Source organism: Ammospiza caudacuta, chromosome 1 (genome assembly GCF_027887145.1).
Source record: "Ammospiza caudacuta isolate bAmmCau1 chromosome 1, bAmmCau1.pri, whole genome shotgun sequence".
In the NCBI taxonomy this organism is placed as follows: domain Eukaryota; kingdom Metazoa; phylum Chordata; class Aves; order Passeriformes; family Passerellidae; genus Ammospiza; species Ammospiza caudacuta.
The window spans coordinates 132429310-132441572 of NC_080593.1; the positions used below are offsets into that span (position 1 = coordinate 132429310).

The window sequence follows — 12263 nt, forward strand, 5'->3', positions numbered from 1 at the left end:
AGACTGATAATTTATCTTTATTCCCTAGCTACAGTCCGTGATGTGACCTTTTCTCTTCTCCCTACACATTTTAGGGTGGTTTTTAAAGTTTTTCACAAGACACGCTGCCAAACACATTCTGAGAAAACAAGAAGTCTGTTTCAACAGGTTCTCCCTTGTCCACTGCTTCAAAGGATTCATAAGCCATGAGTTCCTCCTACAAGAATCACACTTCCCCATTGTGGACTACATGTCCTTGTGTTTGCCTATGAGATTTTTCACAACTTTTTCACATGTCTATAACCCTGTTTCCTATAGGTATCAGGCTGCTGGGGGTGTAGTTACCCAGAACTCTTCTAAAGACAGACTCCCAGCAAGGGACATTCCACCCATGACCAGAAGTGGACTTTATACACAACAGTGCACTTACCTTAAAAGCCAAAATGATACTTATGAAAAGGAGGATAATCACAACCAGACATGTAGGGTTCACAGACATAATCTCTTCCTTGTAGGGAAAATTGTTGGGCTGTGTAAGCAAAAACAAGCAAAATACTGTGAGTCAATCTCAGAAGTCATTTAAGAGCCATTCAACTAGTGCACTCTATAATTAACAGCTTACAAAGCTTTCTGTGATCCACTAAATCTGGAGCTCTCCCCACCAACGACCAGTTTCAGTAAGTGTGGCTACAGCAGGCACTGTGAACACTCAGCTGCCAAAGGCTCCCTGGAGGGCTCAGGGATTTGCTTGTTGCTTTGGATGTGGTGTGGGCTCTCTCTTCCTCTGTGCACATGGGCTTGTATCTGACACAAACTAGCAGAAGTCTGAGAGCTTTGCAGCAGGAAATCTTCCACCATGGGAAATGGCAAGCAAATCTCATACTTACTGAGTAATCATTACACTGACACTGGTTGCCAAAGAACAATGGTAGCTCTTTCCAGAATATCAAAGCAGGAAAAACTGGACAGCATAATCCTTTCACCTAATATTTTATGACATTTCAAAATACCTTGAGTCTATTCTGCTCCATCTTATTTTGGCTAAATTTGAAGTACTTCGGTAGGAGCACGTGTTAGTGCTGCCAAGTGTGTGCCCCATGGAGTCATGGGTCCTACACGGGGCCACCTCATGATTTCAAGTTGAAATGTGGAAATCTGCCCCAGGCCCTTTCTTACCACATACATGAAATAGAAGTGACAAAATGAATCTTCCTGCTTAGCACAGGCTCTAGTGATTTAGAGCTGTGAAACACTTTAGGATCAGTGACTGAAAAACAGCTGCTAGAAATGTTTTACTGTATTTTTTATTGCTTAAAATTCCAAGCCCTTTGAAAAGAATGTTCCAAATAATTCTGAAATACTGCAAGATACAAGTTCCTGTTTCAGTTAGAATAAACCATTGTTCACAGACAGAGCTGTTCTCCACAAAAGATAACTCCACTGCAACAGTAGCTCATTATATCTGAATGCAATAGTTCCTTCCACAACTCCCTGTTCCCTTACAGGTCTAATTACTTAACCAGGCCAGCTCTGCATCCTTGTCAGGACAATTAACCAGACCGAGCTACAACTGTATTCTTGGCAATGATGGTGTAAATCCAGAGTAACCCCTTAATAACCCTTATTCCAGCACTCAGCCCAGTGCACCAGGAAATTATCTTTTTTTTTTTTGGACAGCTGCTACTGAGAATAGCTCTTTATTTAGCACTTCCATGAACTGTTCAGAGTGGTTAACATCAACAGCAGCTGTAACCATTTGCAGCTAGATGTTACATAAGCACATTTTCCACTTCTTGACAGCAATGTTTCTGTTCCTCTGCTGAATTCCATGACTGAAGTTTTTATCATGTTATCTTCTTTGTTGAGGTAGAGCTTTTGTAGGGAACTAGCTTGCTATAATTCAATAAGTTACTGCTTTTTTTTTCCCACAGAAGGTTATTCTAAATATAGTGGATGCAGTCACCCAGAGACCAAGAAAGCAAGAGTATATACAAAGAAACAATGCACTTAAAAATTAAACAAAAACTTTATATGCATAAAATTTAAGTATTAATGCCCCAACCTGCCCTCTTGTTTGCAGAAGAGACACCTTAAGTTAGGAAGGTAGAAAGTCCAGTCAGTTAAGGACAGTTACAGTAAATCTGTATCCAAATGATTTTTTCAGTACTGATCTACCATTCAAAAAACAGTCAAAATAGTTTGTGAATATAATAAAAAATTCCTATTAAGACTTTGGTTCTCAAAGAAGAACCTGGTTTTTGGGAACCAGTCACTGGTCAAAGACTGGATGACTGCATGCTGTGTTTTTGGCCATAATCTAATGGCTGTTTCTAAACATCAGCTCAAAAGGGCTTTGCACAGGGGCGAGAGGAGGGCAAGAAAATGACCAAGAAATTTTTCTGCTTGAAAATCAGGAACATCTGCTGGAGCCATGATCCCTGGTCAAGTCTGGGGCAGGGTGTGCTGCCCAGCAGTGCCTGGCCTTCCCTTATACCAGCACCAGTGTTTCAGGAAATATTTCAGCAAAGCCAGGAGAGCACATGAGGAACAAATACTGAGGTTTGTCCCCTTCAGGCTCAGCTTTCTGACTCTCTGTCCTGAGAGATGAAGAGATGAGAGGTGTAGGCAGCCCCAGCAAGGCAGGTGGTTGCTGCACCCATGCCATGGTCATCCCCACACACAGGTGCCAGGGAGATCTTGGTGCAGGATGTGAAAATGAAAGTCAGTCTCTTCTGGGGCTTCCAGGCTTCCTGTGTGGGAGACAAAGCTTTCAGTTCTCTGATGGATAGCCCAGGAGCACTGGGTCAGCATGGAAGAAACCCCTTTGGCTTTTTTTGCTAACTGGGCTGGGCCAGCCTATGAGCAGTCTGATCTTAAATCCCAGCTACAAACCCCTCCAGTGCTGTAGGAAAACCACTTTATGATACCTGAACCTTTGGCAAAGAATCAGGAAAGATGGTAGGAAGCATCTCAACTGGCTCCAGTCTCACACGGTACAGGGACCACACTGGAACTGGTGCCATTAGGCAGCCCTTGTGGTCCCATCCCATGGCTGCAACTGTTCCCAAAATCTCATGAATTCCCACAGAAAAACAGCTACCAAGAGTGGTTCAAATGAATCAGACCACTGGTCTTCACTGACTGCAATGATGAATTTAAATATTGATGTGGATACATGAGGTGGGAAAAGAAATTCTGCTCCTGTCTTGGGAGTTTGCTCTCCTGTGGGAAGACCAATAGCTGAAATCCTGCTGCTGGGAAGGTTCCAGCACCAGGCTCGGTGCTGAAACTTCTGGAAAAAGATCAGTGTCAGATGTTGTGCAAGGCTTAATGAAGCTGTGACTGAAATACATCTGGGTGGGAAAAACTAAGCCTATCATTGGAAATACAGGAGTGACTTTGGAGCAGAACATGATGAAATTTTCTATACAAACAAAAGGTAATTGCAATGGTGTTGCACTGGCAAGCTAAAGTTGTAATTAAAGTGTCATTTATAACCTTGTCATGGATATGGAGAGGGCTGTGTGCATAATAATTTACCTGATACGTTATTCTCTTTTATGTCCTCTAGACATTTCTCCATAAATTTAAAAGCATGACTGATACCAACTGAATTGTTAGGCAGCAGCATTGTAAGCAGTCCCACAGTAAAGTTACTTAATATACTTTGAAATTTTGTTTAGATGAACTGTCATAGTCCTGCATTTTGATTAGAAAAAAGTTTGCATAACTCAGTTGCAGACCAGCCTGTTCTGCACCTGTGCTTCAATCATTTCATATGCTGTTATCAGATGACAGAAGATGAAGTGTTTAATTGGAAGGCTTTAAAATGCCAATATATCAAAGATTTAGTGGGGTTAAACAAAAGAAATGTGCTTTAGGTTAAACTGCTTTAGACCTCTGCTTAGAGCAAGAACTAAATGATTTTTATTTTACATATGTTGAATTTGCTGTATGCAAAAGTTTTTGCTTTTTACATGACAATGATAATGACCAAAATATCCAGTGTAACTCTTAGAAACTTTGATCACATGATCACCACAAAACTTACTAAATTCAAAACTTGTAACATTGACTGATTTTACATGACCCTTCAGGCTAAGATGCTCCTGCAATCCATGGCAATTAAGTAGCACACCTGAGTGCAGCTGGGTATCAAAAGGCAACAAGAAGTTTCCAAAGAAGAAGCCAGTACAGACTGATGTTACCAAACACCCTGCGAGCACTACTGCAACACTTTCAGCTACGGCCCTGACCAGCTCATTGATATGTGATCATCATCTTGCTAACAGTACATGGAGAGTTTCACAGCAGCTGTAACTCATCACCCACACGCTGACATCTGGCATATGTAAAAGTAACCATAGTATGATACCAAAGTAACTATATAACAATACCAGATAGTAGTAAAGTAGAAATGGTTAAAGAAACAGGGTTTTTCTCACCTTAGAGCAAACAAAAAGTTCTTCTGAGACTGCTAAATGTATTCTGTTACCAAATGCAAACTTTCTTCCAGATATTCCAGAATGGATTTGAAGAACAGTTGGGATTTTTCATTTACCTTATGGAGCTGTGCCCCCTAAAATACCATTTCCCCAGTGCAAAGCAGCTTTAGAGGAACAGAAACTGTAAGAATGCCAGGAAGAAACACAATCCTTGTTCCTGCCTACCCTGGCAGACCACTGCAAAGGGGTGAGGGCAAGACAACCCCAGGGCTTGGGGTTTGCAAACCATCAGGAGGGATCACACCCGAATGGCCCTGCATTCATGGTGTAATTGCCTGCATTGATTTTCACCTTGTCCCATATCTGAGTATCTGGTAAGGGTGGATGTGCCCTTCTCATCTCCCCTCTGCTCCTGCCCACTCAGACAGATGTACCTACTCTGAACCAAATGTAACAACCTTATGCCAACAGATGCAGCCCTTCCAGGTAAAGGGACAAGGGCCTCCAGTTGAGCCACATCACCCAAGACACAGGAGGCATAATCAGCTTCAAAGTAGATGCAGAACAGTTTCAAAACTTTTTTGAACAGGTGACATCAACTGTTCAAAATTCATCACAGCTCTTGGTAGTTTTTCCCCATCACTAATCTCCAGCATAAATGATAAAATACAAACTAATCCTTGTTTCTAAATGAACTTAACTTGAACTAGCTTCCAGCTGCTCATTAGCATTATGCCTTACATCTAATTTAAACAGCATTTTAATACCTCATTATTTTGCATATGAAAGCTCTAATGGCACTACCTCTTGGTCTTCTTTCTCAGTAAATGAAGCAGGAAAAGCTGATTGTCTCTCATCATACTACAAAATATCCAGCTTTTATATAGTTTATTCAAAGGGACTTTTCTGTATGTTCTCTGACTTGCAAGCATTGTTTTTTTACAATCAGTCTCCAAAAAATAGATGAAGGAAATCCACACTACCGACAGAGAAGGGAAGCCTCCTCTCCCTTACTATTAATTGCTCTTTTTTCTGTCCACAAATCCCAAGAGCAATTTTTGCAAACAGCAAAACAACCTAGGGACTCTAGTTTTGGCATGTAAATCCCTAGGCTGCTTACAGGGTCACTGCATCCCAGGCACAGTTGTCAAACTGTATGCTCATCTGTATTGCTCAGGCCTTTACATTCCTTGGCATTAATCTCTGTAGCAACTGAGATTGGTGGCTGAACTCAAGTTCTCAGGCAGTCCAGCTCAGTGTCAGCCATGGGTTTCATTAGAAGTGAATCTGCTGGGAAAAGTCACAAGTGCTGCCACTGGGAGATGCAGAGCTGTGCTCACTCTGGGCAATGCAGGGGAGGGGCTTCCAGAGGATGACACAGAACAGCCAGATTATATTCCTGCTCACAGCCTCCCACCAAAGGACTCAATCCCTCCAGACAATGAGCCTGGAGAAGCTCTCCCACGGCTGACATCAGCTTTTGTGAAGTGCCTCTTGGGGTCCAACATTATTAATGGAAGTCAGGAGGAGCATGAAATCTACTGCGGATTGCTCTACTGAAAACAGAAACTCACTGGCAGATGGTCAGCTTGACCACAGCCCAGTGCAGTGTGCCAGCTACCCTCTCCCAATCCATGTGATACATCCTGTATTGATCTGGTGCTTTATTGTTGCTCTGAGCATCATGGCTGTAAAGCCAAACATCTCATCAAGCCCATTATGCCCCTGCCCATCTTTATTGATGGAGTCAGTAATCTTGTCAGTGAAGGAAAATGAGCTTGCCTGCAGGACTGATTTCCCATGAGACTGTGCTGGCAGTCATTAATAATTTTTTCTGGTCTAATCCATTATCAATTGACTGTCCTCTCAGCCCCAGCCCTTCTGTTAATATTCTGCTTGGTAGCAGTGTCAGGCTAATCAGCCTATAATTATCCTGGAAATCCCCCTTGCCCTTTGGAGCACTGACAGTTTAGCACTCCTGAAGACCTGCGGCATTTCATTATCAGTCCAGAATATGATTTACAACAGCAAGACAAAGATTTGTGCAACCAAAGATTCAGCACTCCAGAGCAGCAGTACAGATCACAGAGTGCTGTGCTGCACCAAATCCCTTCCAAAACCTGCTCTTTCTATTTCTGCTACAGAAGGACCTGTTATTTTTTTATCTGCAAGGAAATAAAGGGATTTTTAGCACACATTTCAAGAGGAACAGCTGGTCTTTGCCCTTCCAGTGAGTCAGCTCCAAATGCAGCCCCAGATTTTCAGCAGAAGAGCAGAGGCCTTTAAGTGAACATTGACCAGCCTGTTTTTGTCCCCATCAAGTTCTTGCACAGTGACCAAGACTGAGTAAAATCTGGTTACAACTCATGCTCTGGGAGGTGGGGAGAGCTCTGCAGCCACACAGATGCTTGTGCTGCCAGAAGAGCAGGGCTGGCACCGATGCAGCAACAAGGGTCTGTAGGCAAAGGACAAGCAGCAAGGCTCCAGAAGTGGCAGTGCCAGCTGTAGCACTCCCAAACCATGGCTGTAATTTGCTCTTTTCCACTCATATCTCTGAGAACCTTTTGATTTATGCCTCTGCTTCTCTTCCAATGCAACATCAGCTGTGAATGCAGGTGGGTGTTAAGTAAGATGAAGGATAACAGGCTCCTGATACATCCCAGCTCTCACTGGCATGACACATTGCCTCTTGCTGCAGATTTGTGTGGCTACTTATCTGCCTGCTGGTTCTCATTACCTGTTATTTATACTGGCCAGCTTTCCATCCACACAACAAAGTTCACAGCCAAGCTAATCTGTATTCAGGCTCTCAAGGCAGATTTTCAGAGACATTTGCAGCACTGGCTTCTCCAGAGCTCTGTGACTCCACGTGAACCCTGCTGGATGTGGGATGTGCTCCTGTGATGAGACAGAGGCTGGTGGGCTCTTGTCTTTGCTTTTGGGGGTTGTGATCATACCTTGTACACTTATGCAATACTGGCCATGGATGTTTTTCAAGGCAGAATAAGAAGGGAGACTCTAAATATCCCTAGGACAGAATCCAAAATATTTTCTAGCAAAACCAAACCTACACTCAATCAAACTCCTGCCTAATTAAATGTGTTATAGCTACCGAATAAATTAAAAGGAGCAATAAAATATCCTTGAAAGAGTACCAAAAATAAGCCATATATGAATACAATAACTCTGAATGCAAAAGCAATTATTCATCATCCAAGTCCTGCATATATATATATGCATATATATGAGTCTCACTCTAAATGAATGGTGCTAGAGCTTTCATATCATTGCAAAACTTCTGAGCTTTTCACAAATATTGTAGTAAGTTACTAATGTAGCCTTGCAAGGATGTTGAATTCAGTCTGGCAAGGACTGAAAGAACTTCTCAAGGACTGTATGAGAAGGATACCACTGGCCAGAAATACAGGGCAGAAACTCCACCGTATAGAGGTTTTTCCCCCCAAAGCCCCCAGAGGTCTGTGAAGATGAAGTGATTTACCAGCTGGTGGAGGTAGTCCTGAATTGTGCTGGGATAGACGAGCACACTGATGGCAACCAACGTGTTGAGGGCAAAGTCAAAGATCTGGTAACAGAAGAAAGGGATGATCCAAGCTGCATGTTGCTAAAAAGGAAATAAATTAGAAACTCATCAGCCATAAGTTAAAATAGAGGAATATGTCTTTCTAGAGGAATCTAAGAAATATTTGACATTATGGAGTATTAAATCAGCTAAACGAAATATGACATTCAGCCAAGAGGTTTGGCCAAGGCAATTTGGCAGCTTTACCGCAGTCATATGTGCAGTGCAACTCCCACAACTCGCTACATTAGGAGATTCAGAAACCACACAATACTTTTCCTTTCTAATTAATAGGATTAATGTTGGAACAAACCACAGGCTTGGGAGGTGAATGGGAAGAATTCCCTTAACTTTGATAGGTACAAGATTCAGTTCTCTCAAGTCACCGTTTGCCCAGAGCTCACTCATACTTGAAACTGCAGACAATCAACACAACTGCAGCAGGGGGCCCTGGGGTACCACTGATCCAAGCGATCAGTTCTGCTGCCTCTTCAACTTCTTTTCCCTCTCCCAATTTTCAGCTAAGCAAGTAAAAAAGCAATTGTTAGAAAAGAGTTTTCTTAATTTTGTTTCTATGGAGTTGTGTGGTTCACTTTATTCGTGTCTCCCCGAATGTAATGAATTATCAAATGTAATGAATTACCTTATATGCACCATATGTAGCCATTGCACAGATCAGAATCATGAGGAGAGAAATTGCAGTGGCAATGCACATATCTGGAAAAGAGACATCAATGATTGAAGGCAAATTCAGAGCTTGGTTCAGTTATTTTACCACCTCCTTTGTGCAGAGCATCTCGTATGCAGGGTGGAGATGGAGTCAGGCGCATTGTTCAGGCATTGCTGGAGGAAATCTCTGGCTTTTGTGGGGAACCTCCTAAATACAAGAAGCACAGACAGTGCTTCTATCTGTTCAAGTGCTGGCACTTACACTGACACTGCGCAAACCACTACAGCCTCTATAAGACCATGGAGATGAATGGTCTGGTTTTTCTATGGATTTTCTAAACTCAGGAGCAGTTTTGACAGGACTGTTTTACTCGTGGTGCTGATATCTGTAGTGAGAATGTGTCTGCTTTTCTGCATTCCAGATTGCTTCCTCACCAACAGCTGCTGCATACCATTGCTCATATATCTCTATACTGTAAAAGGAGCAAAACTGGCAGATAAAGTCATCTTAGCAGAAATAACATGAAAAATTTCATTTCAACCAATAATACTACAGAGATGTATTTATTAATGGAAATGTATAATTGTCAGGAAAGGTAAAGCATAAAGGAAGGAAAACATTCTATTCTTTAAAGCTTTGATTGGACAAATTACAGGACTCCTATCTTTTTATTCTACTGCTGACCAGCTTTCAATTAACTCTTTATTCGATTTAAGAAGTTCCTAAGCCATGAACAGTTGGAAGGAGATCCTGGGGGAAAAAAATCACATGTTTGGTCTTTTCATATGCACATCCCTAGGTAACATTACAGATCACTGTCAGGAGATCAGAAGTGAATTTCTGAACTTGACCTTACAATGAGTTTGGGAGTGCATGGAACATTGTGCTTGTTTTCTGAGGTTAAGCCAGTGCACAAAGAGGACGTGAGGTATATAGGACATGGCTTTAGAGATCCCACTCTGTTGCTATCTGTGAGGTCCATCCTGTTCACATTGCTGTCACCAGGTGTGTTTAAACTACCTACCTCGATGAGGTACATGAAGGAGCTCTGAGATGCACAAACACACCACAGTGTTCAGGATGTTCACTACCCTGACTTTGGAACCATTCAAAGTGTAAAGATGGCATCATTTCACCACAGAACTGCCACAACATCTAACTCCAGCACATGATGAGGGGCATGGAACAGTCCTCAACTCAACTCCCTGGATGCAACAAAATCAGATCCTGGGTACGTGGCCTGGAGCCTTCAGCCAAGTCTCTGAAGGGATGTGGCAGCTGTGGACAGGTCTCACCTGCCACCAGCAGGAAGCAGTGCAGGCTCAGCCAGGTGATGGCTGAGGAGGAAGGACAGGCACCAAGTCTGATCTGTCATTATTTCCAGCCTACCAGAATGATCATCCATGTAGAGAACAAAAGACCCAGTCCTTGATCCTCCTGTGCCTGAGGGAGCACAAACTTTGCCCTAGATGGCACCAATCCAGATTTCTGCATGCAGAGAGGAACCTGAGACCTGTGAAGCTGGAGGGAAAATGAGCAAGAGGAGACTGCTGCTGGCAGGTGAGGACATGTCCAGAGCTGCTTGTGTTCTCTGGCTCCTTGGGCACTGCACCTACCAACAGCAGGATTAAGGACTTCAGAACCCAGGTTTCCCCTTTTCCAGAGCACTGCCTGTGTCCTAGATTTCAGGATTCTTGTTCTCTCTCTTTTGCCCCCAGAGTTTGTCCTTGTGATTGCATAGGAACTCAAATGCCGCAGAAAAGGTCCTATGGCAGGTACTTCCTAATTAAATGGATTAAATTTGAAGGACAAAGTGCCCTTTCCTGGCACTTGGAGGAGCACATTCAAACCACTGTGGTCTGATGAGGCCCTGGAGCACAGATCCTTTCTCACAGCAGAAATGCCTGAATCTTTGTCTTATTGTCAGAATCAGCAGGTGTCACCCAGGAGAGGGGCCTGCACTCAGCAGCGAGTTTAGCTCACCCTGGTGCTCCCTGCTGCCTCCACAGCGGCTTCCTCCAGCTCAGCTCATGGGTGCTACACGATGCCACGGGGAGGCAGCTGGGCCCCCTGCTCATCATTCGGCAGGGAATGACACCTCAGTCATTCCAAACTGCTCTTCAAAGGCACCTCCTTCTCCTCTTAGAATGTGTAGAGACTCCAGACAACCAGTGCAGTATTTGAGCTGCATTACCTCGAGCAGTTTCTAGGTTTTCAGGAGCTGTAAAGGCTGTGCTGTGCCTGTTAGAAGTGATCTGAATTCTGCCCTCAAGAGGAAGAAGTATCCACAAAATATACCTCTACTAATAAAATATATACCTCTACTGCAGCCTCTTAAGACACTTCTGGCCATTTACTCTGGCTGCCTACATATGTCCTGTGAAATCAAAATTATTTTGAATAGACCAGATACACTTAAGGTAATGAAAGAAAAGAAGTGAAAATTGCTGCTGTAGCCACTAACCTCAATTGAACCTCTTGTAAAAGAGGCTCATGGATCACTATTTTGATTCTGACCATCAGTTTGGAGGCATTGCTTATGCATTTGTTCTTGATCCCAACCACCTCCTTCCTGCACCTGGGGGGAAGCTGCTGCCATTGTCATTTGCAGCAGATGCAGGAGTCACAGGTTCCACTTTGCTGGTGACTGTGGCAGCTCTGGTTCAGAGCCAGAGCCCAGCAAACTGTGATGAGCTTGACATTGAAGATCTGGTCTGCACACTCCTGCTCCCTGTCTCCAGTGTCTCCCTAACTGTGCTCCACCATGCCAAGTCCTAGTTGGCTCAAGCTAGTTCTTTCTCATTTAAGGCTTCATTGGGTTTTTTGAGCTGTGTCAGCTTCAATTAATCAGAGTGAAACTAGATATGCAGCACATTAAATGAGAAACTGACAGGGGTGTGTGATTTTTTTCCAGCCATGCTGTGCTTTCTATGGCTAGAAGGGCTGCACTTGGACTGCTGAAGGGGTTATCCAGCCTGTTTGTCCTAGATGGCTTTCTGAGTTTTCTCCTTGGTTTTAAAGAAACCAACTGAGTTTTTTAATTCTTATACCTTGCAGTGACATCCTACTTTCCTGACTCTCTGGAGAGAAGCTGCTGCTGGGGCTGGGCAGAGCTGCTGCCATGGGGTGCACAGCAAGCTGCAGCTCAAGCTCCCTCAAATCACCTCAGAAGTATTTCCTTGTCTTCCTCTCTCCTCTTGCAGAGGTGGGTGCTGCAGGGACAGGGAGGAGCAGCCAGCAAGGCCAGTCCCTGGGTGCGGAGTGATGAAGATCTCAAATCCCCATCACCTGCCCCAGCCCTGGAGTTAATCACTGGCCCTCAGCTTTGAGAGCAGGGACAAGAAAGCTGCAGATCAGCAGCCTGCAGCCCTCCCTCAGTCCACTCTCCCAGCCTTATTTATCCAAGAGCCTCCTGACTGCCAGCTGAGGATTACTGCCTTGCTCTCTCCTGCAGGCTGCTTGTGCAAGCTTGATGCCCCTGCTGCCAGCCACCAGGCAGCCCCTGGGTCAAACCTGCACAGCAGCAGCATTTTCTCCCTGGGAAAGAGAGGTGGACAGTGAGAAGGAAAGAATATTCTGCACCTTTGAG

At 43.8% G+C, this 12263-nt stretch overlaps 1 protein-coding gene across 1 annotated transcript in view; it reads right to left on the reverse strand.

Moving 5' to 3' along the window:
* The window catches only part of LAPTM4B (lysosomal protein transmembrane 4 beta), a 58798-nt gene that overhangs the window by 25296 nt on the left and 21239 nt on the right, over positions 1-12263 (reverse strand). Inside the window, exons 3-5 of the mRNA XM_058809100.1 lie at positions 8648-8721; positions 7924-8046; positions 410-508 (exon numbers count right to left, since the gene is read on the reverse strand). Coding sequence (XP_058665083.1) covers positions 410-508; positions 7924-8046; positions 8648-8721 — 296 coding nt within the window. The remainder of the gene's footprint in view (positions 1-409; positions 509-7923; positions 8047-8647; positions 8722-12263) is intronic.